Source organism: Mustela erminea, chromosome 7 (genome assembly GCF_009829155.1).
Source record: "Mustela erminea isolate mMusErm1 chromosome 7, mMusErm1.Pri, whole genome shotgun sequence".
NCBI lineage: Eukaryota > Metazoa > Chordata > Mammalia > Carnivora > Mustelidae > Mustela > Mustela erminea.
The window spans coordinates 102,679,907-102,697,218 of NC_045620.1; the positions used below are offsets into that span (position 1 = coordinate 102,679,907).

At 50.1% G+C, this 17,312-nt stretch overlaps 1 protein-coding gene across 4 annotated transcripts; it reads left to right on the forward strand.

Moving 5' to 3' along the window:
* Window positions 1-2,303: 2,303 nt before the first annotated feature.
* THNSL2 (threonine synthase like 2) lies at window positions 2,304-17,041 on the forward strand. 4 transcript variants are annotated; one of them, XR_004287899.1, is made up of 10 exons: window positions 2,304-2,465; window positions 4,402-4,636; window positions 5,939-6,133; window positions 6,535-6,687; window positions 9,537-9,767; window positions 12,649-12,797; window positions 12,901-13,026; window positions 15,409-15,560; window positions 15,669-15,810; window positions 16,006-16,098. XR_004287899.1 is itself a non-coding variant. In XM_032352716.1 (10 exons), the coding sequence occupies exons 2-10, from the start codon at window positions 4,414-4,416 to the stop codon at window positions 16,179-16,181; spliced, it is 1,437 nt and encodes a 478-aa protein (XP_032208607.1). In that variant the 5' UTR covers window positions 2,304-2,465; window positions 4,402-4,413; the 3' UTR covers window positions 16,182-17,041. The 4 variants fall into 4 exon arrangements, 2 of the variants coding, with proteins under 2 accessions (XP_032208607.1, XP_032208605.1); XR_004287898.1 differs by having other exon boundaries at window positions 15,971-16,059; XM_032352716.1 differs by lacking the exon at window positions 15,669-15,810 and adding an exon at window positions 6,941-6,942 and having other exon boundaries at window positions 9,542-9,767; window positions 15,971-17,041.
* The last annotated feature ends 271 nt before the right edge of the window (window positions 17,042-17,312 follow it).

A 17,312-nucleotide genomic window follows, 5' to 3' on the forward strand; every position in this document is an offset into this window, starting at 1 on the left:
AATCAGTTGACAGTACGTGCATGGGTTTCTTTCTAGACTATCAATTCTCTTCCATGGATCTGTATGTCTATTCTGATGTCAGTTCTACACTGTCGTGACTATTACAGCCTTGAGCTAGATTTTAATCTCAGGGAGTGTAAGTCTTCCACTTTGTCATTTCTTGTCAAGATTGTTTTGGTTATTCTGAGTCCCTTGCATTTCCATGTAAATTTTAGGATCCACTTGTCTGTTTCTGGGGGGAAAAAAAAATAGTTGGGATGATACTAGTCAAGTTTTTTCTTGATAATTTGAGACTATTTATTTGAACCCCTTGTTCCAGAGTCAGGAACTTGGAGTAATGAAGGTAACTGAGAGTATGTGAGCATAAATACTAACCACCCCATCTCCTCAACCACCAGACACATGAAGTATAACAATGGATTATCAGTTTAGGAAGTCAAAATGCTCTGAGAGACCAGGTGCGTCCCGTCTCTGAACGCCCTCTTTTCTTCCCTTTGCCTTGCTGCCCTTGCCCCACCAGAACTCCAGAAAAAGTCTGAGTGCTGGCCTGTGGTCTGCACAAATGGCTGGCGGGCTTCCGGCAGGTCATGTGCTCCTCTGGTAGCCTGGCTCCTCTGTGCTCTTTAACATTTAAAGAGGGCTCTGGCCCCTAGCTCCTACAGCCCACCGCAGGGAGACCATAGTAAACCGTCTGTGTGCAACGTTTTGTAGAAGCCTCTCTCAGCTGGCTCTCTAGGGACACATGGAAGAAAATAGCACCTCAAGGGGCCCTGGGGCTCTGCTTTGAAGCGTGTTGGCTTCAAAGCCACAGACAGCTAAGCACTCTAATCCGTAAGGTCAAAAAGCAAAATAAGTACATAAAAGCAATTTTTAATCTTATAAAAACTCAACGTCGGTCCTGTGTAAAAGTCTCAGGGAATTCCACATTGTTGCTATCCTGTTCGGCACTCCGAATTCTATCCTCCTTCTCGTAGGCCATGCAGAAGTTTTTCTTTTCCAGAGCCGTGTTGTTCTGAATGTCCTGGGCAGGGATTCCTAGTACATTAAACCTCTTCTTTCCCCAAGCCTTTTGCTCCTCTCCTTTCTGAGGGAGTCAGACGGTTTACAAAAACTTCTGGCCTTCCCTTCTGCTTACAGAATAATGAACTCCTGAGACCTCTGTAAGTCTGGCGAGAGGCCTGAAGGGAGAGCTCTGTGGAAGGTACTTTTGGCCTCCCAGGGTTTTTGAGACTCCATCCTGGTTGGTGATGAGCATTGGAGCATATATGGCTGCGTCTTAGGGCATTTTTTCCAGGTGCCTTAGCCTCCCTGGCCTTTGAGTGATAAAGTTTACCTGATACAAGGAACAGATACCCTTTGGGAGGTCCTGCCTGGCCTGGACCCCTAAGAATGGCTCCCTGGCTTCTGGGTGAACTCCACGACAAAAGTCCATCAGCTGAACAGTCAGACTCTCTTTCTGGAATCTGAGGGCCATCCAGACTGGAGTTAGTCAGTAGCATGTATGTGGGCTTGGGTGCCTCTGTCCAATGAGCACATGCGGGCTGAGGTCTGGAGAGAGGTGACTTGAATAAGCAGAGACCACAGGTTTAGGAGAATGTCATAAACGGGAGGAAGAGAGGGCAGTCATCTGCGTCTTCTGCCCCCATGAGTCCCAGTTGTGTCCACTACGGGGACCAGGCCCAGTAGAGAGGCAGGAACCAAACCTTAGCTGACACCAGTTTAGCCTCTCAAATTTTGCCTCCTAAGGGAGTTGGGACCCAGGAGGATGAATGTGAATCCAGAGGCATTTGCCGTGTCCAGAGGACGTTTTTCCCAAGTGTCTTGCTTCTGAATCAATTGAGCCACCCAGGCACCCCCCACCCAAGTGTCTTGCTTCTTTAAAAATAAATAAATAAATAAATAAATAAAGTGGGGAGGATTTTTCCTCTAGAATAGATCTGTACTTCGTTAAGAAGTGTTTTCCTACGAAGAACTGTCAGGGCTTAAACAATGCCTGTCAGGGCTTAAACAATGCCGGGTATCCCCGCGGATTCCGAAATCAGGATGTACCAGCCCTAGGGTCTGAGGAACAAAGAGTTCATCCAGAAGTCTGATTTTACAGGTGAGAAGCATGAAGCCCAAAGAAGGGGTTCTTCCATCTTGTCCTGTTTTCTAATCGGAAAAAAAAGGTTCCAGGGCGGCGGTGAAGGTGAAGAGACCCAAAGTCAGTGATTAGCGAGGTGCCTTAAACACGTGCCAACTTAAAACACACACACCCGTGCCGAGTGAGGGGTGAAGGGCTGCGCTCCCGCTGGCACCTCTTCCCGCGCCGCCGCCTCCCGCGCTCAGCCTCACCGCCCCGCGGTCCTTGTCCCTCTCCCGGCGGAAGCCCGACCCCGCCGCCGAGGCCAGCGCGCTCCGCCCCGCCTGGGCCCAGCCAGCCGCCTCCGGGGCCGCCCCCCGCAGCCGCCCGTGCCGCGGACCCGGTAATCGCCCCCCCAACCCCCGGCCCGGGCAGCCCTTCCGGCTCCTCGCGCCCCGGGCGGCCGATCCCCGGGCTTGGAGGAGGGGAAGGCAGGGGAGGGGAGGGGAGGGGAGGGGAGGGGAGGAGCCCCACGGAGCCTGCGTCTCCGCGGCCAAACTCCCCGCACACAGGCCGGCGGCGGGGCCCCTGCCCCCGTCGGCTTCTGGTGATCGCGGTGGGGGGCGGGGGGCGGTCCTCGGTGGCGGCTAATCTGCGCTCTTGAACTCGCGGTTGACTTTACCGCGCGGCTTGTCCGCCTCCCCGCCCCTTCGTAACCTCTTAGCGGCTGCGTTCTGCCGGCGCTCGGAGGAACCAGGGCGGGTCCAGGGTTTCCGAGGCTTTGCGCGGTCTGTAGGGTTTCTGCAGTATCCGGAGCCCGAAACTGAGAAGTCCAGCGTGTTTTCAGAGGCCGGGAGCGTGCCTTATCCTGTGGGCCTTATCAAAACCTCCTTCCCTGACCCAGGGCCTGGTTAGCCGGAGGACTGGTGCCCGGGGACCTTAAGCCGGGGCCTACCTGAGACCGCGGGGGGGCCTCCGCCCCCGACGGGGTCTGTGTGCTATCAGTGGCCAGTTGCTCAGGCCCTCAGCTCCAGGCCCTCAGGCCCTCCTGCCCTGCCCCACTTTTTGTCAGAAAATTTCTTTACCTGCTAGCCCTTCCTGAAATGTTTCCTGGCCTTGGGGCTTTAAAACCAGAGCTCCTGGAATCACCTCCAGCGGCCAGAGAAAGGTATTCAGAGCGTAAGCTCAGCTCCTGGACCTGGCACCTGGCTCCTGAGACCCTAACTGAGGGGGCACTGGGACCAGAGTTAGGCCTTGGGCGCCCTTGGACGTTCCGCTTCCCATAACCCCAGAGTCCTAAGCCCACACAGGACCAGTTAGCCTTGGCTAGACTGTCTTAAGGGTAGCTTGCCTGCGCTTCTAACGATTCTAGGATTAGGCCTAGAGGAAGGGCACTGGTTCTCAACTAGCATGACCAAACCATTCTAGTTTGTTTGGCATTGATGGGTTTTCTTGGGACATGCTGCTTTCAGTTCTAAAACTGGGAAGGTCCCGAGCAGAGTGGGACAAGTTGGTTACTGTCTTCTTAACCCTCACTGCACAGTAACATCACCCATGGAGCCTCTCACATAGAGGTTTTAATCTCATTGATCCAGGGAGGGTCCCAGATAGGAATACTTTCTTTAAAGCTCCCAAGTTGGGGCGCCTGGGTGGCTCAGTGAGTTAAAGTACCTGCCTTCGGCTCAGGTAATGGTCCCGGGGTCCTGGGATGGAGTCCTGCATCAGGCTCTCTACTCAGCAGGGAGCCTGCTTCCCTCTCTCTCTGCCTGCCTCTGCCTACTTGTGATCTCTGTCTGTCAAATAAATAAAATCTTAAAAAAAAAAAAAAAAAGAAAAAAGCTCCCAAGTTAATTCTAACAAACAACCAGAGTGAGGAACCACTAGGTTATAGGCAACATTGCTGTATAACCATCAAAAGTGGTTACTTTTTTAACAGAAGTGGACCCACTTATCTCTCAAAAGGGTGCCTGACCAGCTGTGGTGGTCCTCTCTTTATCAAGAGGGCTATCAAAATGGCGCTTGCCTTATTGCTATGATCTTTTCCCAGTTCCCTTATTCCTCCACAGTGAGGACCAAACTTTCTCCTTTCCTTACATGACTTGGCAACTCCTCTCCCAAAGTCAGTGAATTGGCCTCATTTTCACTGGAGAGGTCATGATTTGGACTGTCCCAGAGGAAGCTGGCTTGAGACTCGACAGGGCTCCAGTCTCTCAGACTGGGAGGCTTACCCCCATGAGTGGTGGTCCAAGGGCTAGCTGAGGGTGCGTGTACACTTCAGCTTTTTCCTGTGGGGTACTGAGCTTGGAGATCAGGTGCCTTTGGGACTGTTCCCTCTGCAGGCCACCAGGATCATGTGGTACGTCAGCACTAGGGGGATGGCCCCACGGGTCGACTTTGAGGGGGCCCTCTTCTCTGGCTATGCTCCCGATGGCGGTCTCTTCATGCCCGAGGAGCTCCCACAGTTGGGCATAGAGACCCTGCGTCAGTGGAGTTCGCTCTCCTACCCCAGTCTGGTAAAGGAGCTGTGCACCCTCTTCATTGGTCCTGAGCTCATTCCACGAGATGTCTTAAACGGTGAGCATCCCCAGCCTCCCTTCTCCCACCTCATTCCCCTGGCAGTCCATGCCCCACCAGAGCTGCAAATCCATTCCTTAACCCCTAGGAGGTTTCTAGTCCTATTTCCCAAACGTTGGAGATTTTTTCCCTCAGATTCTAGAATCCCAGAAATGGCAATATTCCCAGAGAGTTTATCCATTCCACCGTCCATCTCCAATGAGATGAATGCCATGGTGATTTGCATAGAATGTTTTCCTTTAGTTTATTTTTCAAAAACCTCTTTAAGGCTAGAGACTTCACCAACATCCTGAGATGCTTGAATGTTGGGCTGTTTCCTACCTGTATATAAAGCATGTGGACCCTCAGATGACTGTTCTGTTTCCTTGAATGGTAATTCCAGAAGGGACTTTGGAGAGTGTCCTGGACCAACTCCTCTCAAGCTGGAATATGCCCATCGATTTTCCTGGGGATCCTGTTAAAATGCAGATTCTGATTCAGTAGGTCTGGGGTGGGCCTGAGACTCTGCATTCCGACCAATAATACTCGTACTGCTGGTGATAATGCTGCTAGTGATATCACTGCCAGTGATAATACTAGTGCTGCTGGTCCATGGGCCAGATATGGGAACGAATCCACAATGTGGTGGTGAGAGTTCAGGGCTGGAAGAAGAGGACCACTCAGGAATGTGGTCTGATGGCACTGTTGGCATTGCCCAAGCTCTTATTAGAATTCTCTGCCTTCCTCAGACCTTCTGAACCAGGATCTGCATTTTAAGGTCCCAGGTGATTGGCTTGTCAGTTAATGTTTGAGAAGCACTACCCAAGATGGACTTGCCTTGGGCAGGATTATATGTAAACCAGCCCTAGGCTCTGGTATCACAGGTGTGAAATTTAGTGCAGCAAAAACAAACAACGTCTGGTCTTTAGGAAGAAACATTAGAAGAGAGGAGACATGGATCCGTTTGTTGCACAGTTGTTGAATTGAACCTCAGCTGGCGTGCATGCCCACAAGACATCCAAACGATGACGTTTATAAAGTGAAAGATGGAAGTCTTAGACTATTTCTCTTCTCTGGGGGACATCACTCAGGAGTCTACAAACAGTGTGGTTCATGTCTTTTCAGACTTTTGCCTAGGATTCAGTAATTCTGTTCATCTATGGTCTCCTTTGGGGTAAACGTTTCCGGTCTCGCATTGGGTAGCAGGAGAAAGAAACTTGACCTTCAAAGCATAGAGAGACAGGGTGGGGTTGGGGGGAGAACCGGAGAACCTGAGGCTGAGTTCAGGCCTTCCCCCGCTGTTCCACTTCTCTCCCCGCACAGATCTGATCAACCGAGCCTTCCACAGATTCCGCCACAGAGAAGTGGTCCATCTGTCCAGACTGAGGAACGGGCTGAACGTGTTGGAGCTGTGGCATGGGGTCACATACGCATTTAAGGACTTGGCCCTGGGCTGCACAGCACAATTCCTGCAGTACTTTCTGGAGAAGAAGGAGAAGCACGTCACCGTGGTTGTAGGTGTGCATCGTGGGCACTAGGGCCGAGCCCCGTAGGCACCCTGACATGCCAGTGTCTACCATAGGGTGCTCCGCATGGATGGCTCGAGGAGCATGTGTGACTGGTTCTTCTAGAGCAGGATTTGTCATCCTTTCTGTGCCGTGGACCCCTTTGTCAGTCTGGTGGAGGCTACGGAACCTTCTCAGAATAATATTTTAAGTACCCAAATATGTAAGATTATATGGTACCCAGTTCACAGAGGCCTTAGTTTCTGTCCCCTAGTCTCTAGGAGGTAAGTGGACCCCAGATTAAGTACGAGGTTCCAGCTCTCCAGGTATCTGAAGTAGACATAGCCTCTTTCCTTCTTTCCTTTTCCATTGCCCTTGTTGTACAGGGGAGGGTTATTTTTTCTTCCTATCCAGGAACATCTGGGGACACAGGAAGTGCTGCCATTGAGAGTGTTCAAGGAGCAAAGAACGTGGACATCATCGTTCTGCTGCCCCAGGGTCACTGCACGAAGATCCAAGAGCTCCAGATGACCACGGTGCTGAGGGAGAACGTCCATGTGTTCGGAGGTGAGAGCTGGGATGGAGGCTCCAGGGAAAGTGTGGCCGCCTTGAGGGCGTCTGTTTTGGGAGATGGGCTGGAGTACAACTGGCCAGGTGATGAGTTGACCATCCTTCCTCCTGCCTTTTCTCTGCCCCTCGCTTCCTTCATCAGTCATGAGATTGTAGCTTGGCTTAGCTCTGGGCAAGCTCTTGGCAACACAGTTTCAGAAGCTATTGGAGGGGACAAATGCACAAACTGTTACTGACGGTATAACCCAAGAAGTGGCGGTTGAACACCAAACCCCAAAGAACGCCACTTCTGTGTGGGTTCACCCTACTGGTGCCATATATTCAGGCCGCCGCCAGACCCATAGCCTGAGCCAAGTGACTTGGGTTTTGTTCCAGGGCCCTGAACTTCAGCGGACACAAAGACATTCAATAATAATTTTAAAAGAATGTGCCCTTACATGGTAACAGCTCATGCCCTCCGTTATGGTCTAGAAACTACTCAGTCAGGCATTTGGTTAGCAGGTGTGGGAAACTACTCAGTAGTACCCACTGGGCATCTGTTCTGTAGAAATCGAGACTCGAGAAGGACAGAGGGAGCTTGAGGGGAGCCGTATGTGCTTATTTCCACTTTTCACACCTAGCTAGAACCCAGGTAATCCCAAAGTAGGGATGGGGGTATGAGGAGTAGGGGGTCTGGGTGAGGTATTGTACACTGTGGCCCTGGGAAAGCTGTCCAGGAGGCCTGGCCCGGCTTGGTCACTCACTTAGCAGGAGAGCAGTTGGTGGCAGGAGGCATTCCTCCTACACCTCACCCAGGCTCCTTGTATGACCCCTCAGAGGGTGCTTTTCATAGAATATGGATTTCGTCAAGGAGCAAAAGCATGGGGCAGACAGACCTTACTCATGGGGGTAGCATGAAGATCCTTTGTCCATGAGTTCAAAAGTAAGCCCAAAGCCCCTTCTACACTTTTCTTTAATAAGCACCTACACATTCCAGTGAAGAGTTCTGGGTTTAGCTAATGCAGGTGTTGGAAAATCTTACATGTCCCTTAGCTTTGGTCGTTGCCCATATTTGGCTGCATTTTCCCGCACTCATTGCAAAATTTGGATGTGTGATATCTGGGCTCCCGAGGGTCCCTGTTACGCCCTAAGCACTACGATTGCTAGTTATAGATCTAGGACTATTTTTGCCTAGAATTGAAGCAGAGAATAACATTTTATACATCTGTCCTGCCACCTACTCCCTTCTTGCCTTATACTAGGTATTGGAGGGCTTTTACATGAGGACTTGTGTGTAAGCTCCATTACTGACCATGGAGCAGAGAACAGTGCCCACTTGCAAAATAGTAGGAGAAATGTGGATGGTCATGAGTGCCCTATGTCATAAATGTTTTCTTGCTGGAGACCAAGGGACGTTTCTGTTTTATCCGTGTTCTGAGCTTCAAGAAAATAAGACAGTGGACTTTACATATATTAAGTTTTGTTCCTAAATAGACCTGTTCTGGTCCTTCCTTTCCTTTCTGGAATCTTCTGATCTGGTTTCTAGGAGGATGGGTGTTTTTTCCGGAGCTAAGAGTGGACATGTCTTTTCTCTTAGACCAGGGAGCTCAGGGAGTAGGGATGGGCCACCTGGATTGCCATGAATTGGACACTGAGGTTTTTTAAAGATATTAATTTCCAGATATATTTTGTATTTGGTTCTTCTTAAGCACAGAATAATGAGCAAGTGCTAGTTATACATTATTTAGGATATTTTTGGCTGGAAGTGACAGAAAATCTAACTCTGACCAGCTCGAACAGAGTATTTTCCAGCTTATATAACTGGAATAGTTATGTAAGTACCCGAATGGGTTCCTGAAGAGTCGGTTCAGCGACTTAGCCCTCCCTCAGCAGAGACGCAGGTTATTTGCATTCCCTGCTCTGCCTTCCCGGTCCTAAGGCTCATCTCCCTCATGGCTTATGATGCTTACTTCAGGTAACTAAGTCTCTCTTCCTGGGGCTCCTTCTTAAGAGCAGTGAATCTTTTCCTAGAACCCCAGCAAACATCCCTCTGGTGTGTGGATCTGGGGTTAGCCCCATAGCCTCATTGCCGATAAACAGTGCAAAGTAGAATGAGTAACAACCTTGGGGCTTACTCTGGCACTTCCCTCAGTAAATCTTAGCCCTGTCTTTCAAGTTGGGATCAAGTTTGGTGGAGAAATAGACCCAGATGTCGGATAAGAGATCAATATTGGCTTGGTGGCTGGTTGGGCTGGACTAAGGAGGGCAAGTTGGACTAGTAGCCAACTCACCTGTAAATTGACCCAGTAATTCATCCATAAATTAAACCGTGCCCACACCCAGCTCAGGGAGGAAAGGTCCATGCCAGCTTACCTACCACGTGGGAGCAGAGAGCAGAATGCCTCTCTTTGATCTAACTGAGAGAAGGGCAGATCATATGAGAACGGATAGTCTGTACCCCCAAGTCCTGGTAAAGGACCGAGGAGTAAAGAAAAGATCGGCCTCTTGCCACACCATAGCCTCAGAAACCATCTCTCCTTGTTCCTAGAGAGTGGGGCTAGCGGGCATGGACTCCAAGGAGGAGGCCTTTTCCCAACATCCCAGAAGGTTGACGGTTTATGTCTAATTTTATGTAATGGTAGAAATGTTGGAAGTATGACCTCAAGAATAATAAGACATGGTTTCTTTCCTTCCGTTGCTTGATTTCAAGTCTAGAAAGCTAGGCCACGACATAGGAGAGCAGAAACCAAGGCTGAGTGAAGGTCCCGGCTGGGTGGGCCCAGTGCGGGAGGGCCTGCTTGCAGGCAAGTGCCGACTGGGGGTTCTCCGTGCTCCTGGTAGCTCCCCTCCCCTCTCTCTCCTGACAGTGGAGGGCAACAGCGATGAGCTGGATGAGCCAATCAAGGCTGTGTTTGCTGACGTGGCTTTTGTCAAGAAGCACAATCTGATGAGTCTGAATTCCATCAACTGGTCCCGGGTCCTCGTGCAAATGGCCCACCACTTCTTCGCTTATTTCCAGTGCGCGTCATCCTTGGACACCCACCCCCTGCCCCCTGTGGAGGTGGTTGTGCCAACAGGGGCTGCCGGTAATCTGGCAGGTAAGGAGGCCCTTGGGCAGAGATGGTCTTTCCAGAAAAATGCCCGTAGCCCTCGTCCTCCCAGCTGCCCTTCGGCTGCAACTGTGAGGAGACCGTTCGAGTCCTCGCTCTGAAGGTGACAGGCAACCACGCAGGAGAAGCCCCCAGCAAACCTCCCTGTCACTCGCGGGGAGGACAGCTCGGCTGCTCGCTGCAGGAGGGAAGGACGGGCTCTAACCCCCCTCAGGAGAGTGTGGAGAGATGCGGTCAAGGTTCAGGGGCTCTGCTGGCCTGCCAGGGCCTGCTTCCAGAGAGGCGGACTTTGTTCCCGGCCTCAGCCAGCGGCCTGCTGTGAGAGCAGCCAGCACAACGTGTTCCCACCCCAGAGTCCCTACCCAGAGACCGCGTGAGGTGGAAGGAGGTCTGGCCCCAGCAGAATGGCCCTGGGGACAGTCCCTTAGACCCAGCCGCTCAGCTGTAAAAGCAATACTGGATAGCTTATCATATCTCTCAGGGCTCCCGTGAAGTACAAGTAAGATCCTTCACATGTGGGCATGAACTTTGCAAGGGCGCTGCGCTGTACCTTTGCGTGGCCATGAAACCACCTTCTAGAATAAGAATAAGCATGTCTCCAGCACTTCCTATGCATCAGGCGCCCCTCCACGTGCTTTTCACAGATCAACTTACTTAATGCTCACACGCATCTGTGAGGACGGTACTGCTGTCTCCACTTAATGAAGAGGAAGTGGAGGCACAGGGAAGTTAGCCAGCTGGTCCCTGCTTACACTCCGGTTGGGGACACAGCCAGGATGACCACTCCTCCAGAGTCTGCGTCCCCTTGTGAGCTTCCGAGGCTGCCTCCTCAGCAGTGACCATTTCGGATGGTTCTGTAGGCGGCATTGCTTCTGATGGGCTCCAAGGAGGGCTTCAGTGAGGCTGCAGAAGCAGCTTAGTGGTCCGGGGGCTTCCTGACTTCCTGCACTTCCATGGGGTTGGGACCGTCTTCACCACCCACGGTGGGGAAGCGCACTGAGCTCCCCATTCGCATCAGCCTCCCGTGGATGGTGCCACCTGCACGCATCCCAGGGCCCACCACAGTGGCTGGCACAAAACAGATGTTTGCAGAGAGCGCTCCCGACCCTCTCTGCTCCATCAGGAACTGGCTGTGGAAATTTAAGCCCCTGGGCCCTGGTGAGCATCCCTTTCTCCTCCGCCATATACAGAAAGCGTGATGTTTACAGGCGGATCAAGTGGAAAATAAGAATGTGAAAGTGCTTTTTTGCAAAAGGCAGAGTGACGTTGGGGTGGGGTGGTGATCCCCAACTCCTCTTAACGACCCACCAGAGAGGAACCATTCATGGAAGTAGGTAAAACCTTCCTAAATGACTACCTTTACGGACTCTCCCTCTCCCAGGGTGAGGAATGCTTTGTTTGTTCCATGCAAACAGGAGCTGCTGGTTGGGTGGGCCGAGGGAGGGCGCTGGAGGAACAGGGTGTCCAAAAGGGCCGCTGCTAGGAGGCTGAGTCGGGGACTAGCGTGTGTGCCATCCAGCAGGCTTGGGGTGGGTCATTTCAACTTCCCAGAACCTTCATTTTCTCTTCTGCAAGGGATAGCGAGCAGGTGTGCCTGGTGTGTATGTATGTGAGAGAGAGAGAGGAAGAGGAAGAGAGGTGGGGAGACATATGGGGGTGGAGAAGAGTATCGGGACGGTAGCATCTCCTCTTCTTTCCTGTGTGTGTGTGTGTGTGTGTGTGTGTGTGTGTGAGCTTTATTGTTATATAGTATAACTCATAACTTTATGCATACATATATATACACATACTATACAATTCACCTGTTTAAAGTGTACAACTGAATAGTTTTTAGTATATGTCAGATTTGTGCAACCGTCCCCACAGTCAGTTTCAGAACATTTCCATCATGTTGGAAAGAAACCGTGTTCCCTCTAACAGTGAGTCCGCATTTCCCCGCATATCCCCAGCTCTAGGCAACCACTGATCTATTTTGTCTCTATCAATTTGGCTATTCTGGACATTTTATAGAAATTGAATCATACAATAAATGACCTTTTTTTTAGCTTCTTTCACTTACTGTTTTCAAGTTTCATTGACATTGTAATCAGTACTTGGTTCCTTTCTGTGGCTGAATAATACTCCATTGTATGTAAACACCACCTCTGTTTATCCATTTATCATTATTGGACATTGGGATTGCTTCAGTATCATAACTATTATAAACAATGCTGCTGTAAACGTTGGTGTCTTAAGTTTTCATGTGGACCTGTATTTTCATTTCTTTTGAGTATGTATACCTAGGAGTAGAAGTTCTGGGTCATAGAAAAAAAAGTCATAACTTTTTGAGGAACGGTCAGACATTTCCAAAGCAGCTGCACCATTTTGTATTCCCATCATTTGATATTCCCAACCCAACGCAACATGTGAGGGTATTAATTTCTCCATAGCCCCACCAAAGCTTTGACTCTAGCCATCCGAATGGACATGCAATGGTATGTCTCTCTGACTTCGGTTTCTAGTTCCCTGATGTTGAGTGTCTTTTATGTTCTCACTGGCCATGTGTATATCTTCAGGAGAAATGTTGGTCTCAGTCTTTTGCCCATTTTTAAATTGGGATATTTGTGTTTTTATTGTTGAGCTGTAAGAGTTATTTACATATTTTTTATGCCAGTCCTTTATCAGATAGAGGATTTGCAAATATTCTTTCCCATTCTGTGAGCTGCCTTTCCTTTTTCTTGATCGTGTCCTTTGAAGCACAAAAAGTCTTCAAAGAGCACGAAAGTTTCTTAATTTTGATGAAATCCAATTTATATAAATTTCCTTTTATTTCTTGTATTTCGGACGTCATGTCTGAGAAAGCTTTGGTCCTCTCCTCTCCCGTCTTAAGCTGGGTGCCTTGCTCAGAAGATGGGCCTGCCCATCCGCCTGGTTGTGGCTGTGAACCGCAATGACATCATCCACAGGACCGTGCAGCGGGGAGACTTCTCTCTGTCCAAGGCCGTCGAACTGACCTTGGCTTCAGCCATGGACATTCAGGTAGGACCTGTGGGAAAGTGTGCGCTTGACCCAGGATGGTGGGGTGGTGGGATGGACAAGGGCTGAGGTCCGTGGGGTCCTGGCACCCTGCCTTCCTGCTCAGGTACCCTACAACATGGAGAGGATCTTCTGGCTGCTGTCGGGCTCTGACAGCCAGAGGACGAGAGCCCTCATGGAGCAGTTTGAAAGGACCCAAAGCACGAGTCTACCCAAGGAACTGCATGACAAGGTCAGTCACCACCCACACATCACAGAGAAAGCAAAGGGTGCAGCCGTGAAACCCAACTTGGGTTTGGAGATCTGGTTAAGGGAAGAGGGGACCTGTTTCTTGAGCACCTGCAATGAGGCGGGCACCTCTGCAGTCACTTTCCATGGATTAATTTATTAATGAGGAGACACAGTAGAGAGCATTGGTTTAGAGACAGGGCCCGTTTCTTAAATTCTGTGCCTCAGTTTCCTCATACGTAAAGTGGGGCTTACGAGAATGCCTACCACTGTTGAAGACTGAAGTCAAGTAATGCCCATGAAGCACTTTGTATACTGCCTGGAAATACAGGGCTTGGTACATTAGCTGTTATTATTTCTATTTATTGTTGTTGATTTTCAGCAGCAGCAACAATTGGCAACATTAGCCTCTTGAGCTGTCTTTTTAAAAGGAAAAGGAGAAATGTTATTTCTTCAGAGTGATAGGAATCTAGTTGGGAAGGGTTGCTTTTATCTTATTTTATTTTATTTATTTTATTTATTTATTTATTTATTTATTTTATTTTTGAGAGACAGAGTGTGCGTGCGAGTGGACGGGGGCTGGGGGAAAACAAAGGCAGAAGGAGAGAAAGAATCTTACGCAGTCTCCATACTCAGCACGTCATGACCCTGAGATCATGACATGAGCCGAACTCAAAGAGTTGGACCCTTAACTGACTGAGCCACCCAGGTGCCCTCGTTGATTTTATTTTAATGCAACCTGCTGATGATCTACTTATTTTGCCTTAAGAAAAAGGATATTGTATGTTGACATTGCCTTTAATTTTCTCTACCACGTCCCACCAAGTCGTCCAGACTCTATGTCCAGGGACCAGGACCTCAGACCTCACACCAGCTCTCATCGTTACGAAGTTCTGTATGTTGAGCTGGGATCGCCTCCTTTCAACTGAACTCTGCACGGGGGAGCCGTGTGATTCCCATATTTGAAGAGAATTTCCATTTCTCCCCTGAGTCTTCCCTGTTCCTTTAGCTGTCCCTTATGTGACCTAATTTCACCTAGCCAATGACTGTCTTAAAGGTTGTTTCCAGAACTGGATATAGTTCTCTGGCCTTAGCCACCCATGCACACCGGAGTGGAATTTGGATGTTTCCTGTGACACGCACTCTGTCTTCGTTGGCGCTGCTATAACGAAGTAGAGACTGAGTTGGCTATAACCAATAGGCATCTATCACTCACAGTTCCAGATGCCAGAAGTCTGGGATCAGGGTGCCAGCATGGTTGCATTCTGGTGGGAACAACGTCCATGGCAACGGCGGACAGTCAATGTGCTGTCATCGCCTCACATGGTGGAAAGGCATGCAGCTAGCTCTCCAGCCTCTTCTTATAAAGACACTAAGTCCATTCACGAGGGCACCCCCCACCACCAATGACCTTCCCAGTCCCACCTTCTGATACCATCACACTGGGATTCAGTTTTTCACATATGAATTTGGGTGGGGTGGGGGGACACAAACATTCAGACCATAACACAAAGATCAACTTACTCGGTTAATGGTTCATTCTCCTCATGTAAATGAGGTGCTCCAGGAGCATAGTCACCAGATCCCACCCTGCGTCATTCTCTCCCTGGCTGTACAAGACTGTGCATCTGCTGGAACAGCTGTCACTCACTCGTTCGTTCTTTCCTTCCTTCCTTCCTTCCACATGTCTCCTGTAACCAGGAACCATGCTACGTACTAGAGATAAACAAAGATAGAGAAAACACATTCTCTCTCCAGCGGAAACCCTAATGGGACAGGTAGCTGTACAAAGGATTTATGGCACTTGTGGTCTCTGCTGTACGCATATATCGGCGGGGTGATGGGCACATCGATAGCACACAATAAATTTTCAGAGAATGATCCGATCAACCCTCCCCACTGAAGGGGCCTTGGGAAGGGAGTCTTCCTCTATCTGCTGGTTGCAGGGAGGCTTCCTGGAGGAGGCGTGACCTGGGCTGAGTGGGAGCTCACTGGGTGAGCTCCACTGGGTAGGAGCTCATTGCACCCACTGGAAGGGTTTGTACCAACGACAGGGCACCAGGAATGTTTGAATGCCCTTAACCTTCTGTGTTTTGTCCGTTTGTTGAACAAGACTATATACAAACTTGCTAATTCATAAGCTAATCTGAACTAAATTTATGGACCTGAAACTCAAAGGATCCTTCCCCCAAGCTGAGGGAAGCAACTTAAAACTGGGAAACACGGGAACCAGATTTTTTTCTGAGCTGAAGTTGAGCAACTTAGTCTGGAGATTCCTTCTGAGTGTCTGGTGTTGGCTGCCTGTGTTATGTAGTGCGTTTTGGCTCGCTTTCCCGGGTACCTCCTAGACTCTGATTCCCACCCCTCTGACCCTGGGACCTGTCAGCTTTCAGAGGCCATGACGTCTGAGTCCGTGTCAGATGAAGCCATCACCTGGACCATGAGTCGATGTTGGGAAGAGAACCAGTACCTGCTGTGCCCTCACTCGGCTGTGGCTGTGAGTTACCATTACCAGCAGACTGACCGGCAGCAGCCCAGGTATGGGCCATGGGTGCTTGGGTCACTGGGGTACTCTGGCTTTCGGGGGGCCCTCCTCTTCCCCAAGCAGGGGAAGCAGGAATCTGCACAAATGGCTTTCACGAGCAGGATCTGTGCTCTGAGAACTGTGGTCCCAGAGGAGGGTGTGTGACAGCCCTCTGGGGGGCAGCCACAGAGAGGTGGTGGTTGAGCTGGGTCTCCCACAAAGAGGAGCAGTTTCCCTGGCAGTGTCTGCAAAGATGAGTTCAAGGTACCCAACATCTGCCTCTTTCTCTCTCTTCCTTTCTTTGTGCACCACCCTATCCCTACGTCCCCTGTTCCTTCTCCTCTTCCCTCCTCACCTCTCCTTCCCTCATCTGTCTGTCTGGTCTCTGGCCTGCCCTCCTGTTCCCACCTGCCCCACCGCACAGCCTTCCCCGGTGCTGTCTGGCCCCCGCCTCTGCAGTCAAGTTCCCAGAAGCTGTCCTGGCTGCCGGGCTGACCCCTGAGACCCCCGCGGAGATCTGGGCCCTGGAGTTCAAGGAGACGCGCTGCACCCCGATGCGGAAGGGTGACGACTGGACGCTGATGCTTCGGAGCACCATTGAGGGCCTGAGCTGGCAGCAGAGGGCTCATTCCTGAGTGCTCCGGAATAGCCGGGCTGGATTTGACTTGAGTCAAGTTGCTCTGTTGCTCTTGTATCAGGGTCCCCTATTCTGTGAACACAGGGCGGGTGTCACAGCACCACTAAATAAAGTCAGAGTGCCTCCATTTCCATGGGTACCTCCATAACTACGCTGTCCCAGAGAAGTCATACTGTCCGTTCCTCTGAGACTATGACTCCCCCACTCCCCTCTCCGTGCCTTCCACCCTGCCTCTGGGACAGTCCTTTGATGAGTCGTGGTTCCTGCAAATTGTTGACCGTGGAGTTGTCCCTCATCAGCCTGGATGGACATAAGGGCTCCTGATTCTGGCAAAATCATCAACAGTAGCTTTCCTAAGACGTTTATTCCCTTCTACCCTGTTTTATGGTTTTCCACATTAGACATTACCTCCTCATCTTGAAGCTTCTTGAAGACAAGAACCCCTGTTTAACACAATGGGCTGAAACACTTTGGGTTGGCTCCTATTGATCAAAACATTTTAAAAATTTGTTCTCCCAACATATGTATACTAAAGTATATATAAGCCACACAAACCATATGCTAAAATAAGAATAGGAATAAAGGACTAATTAATGATAAAAACCTACATTGATCTTTCCTCCGCATACTCTAGTGGCTTGTCTTATGGACCCATCTTTGACAGTCCTAACTGAGCTTGGTGCCTGGCATATTCTGTAACCAGCAGGAACTGGGGTGCGGCGTCCCTGTGATTGTCCATCTGCCCAAAAACTGTGTGATGGCTCTCAAAGTATGGTCTTTGGGTCTCAAAAATGCACACTTCTGGCCACCTTCACATGCAAATCTCTGGAAATGGGGTGGATACCTGCAGTTCTTTTTTTTTTTTTTTTAAGATTTTATTTATTTGACAGAGATCACAAGTAGGCAGAGAAGCAGGCAGAAGGAGGGTGGGAGCAGGCTTCCTGCTGAACAGAGAGCCCAACGCCAGACTCCATCCCAGGACCCTGAGATAATGACCTGAGCAGAAGGCAGAGGCTTAACCCCCTGAGCCACCCTGAATAATGTTCTTACAAATTCCCTGAATAATGGGTGCCTGGGTGGCTCAGTTGTTTAGGCGACTGCCTTCAGCTTGGGTCATGATCCTGGAGTC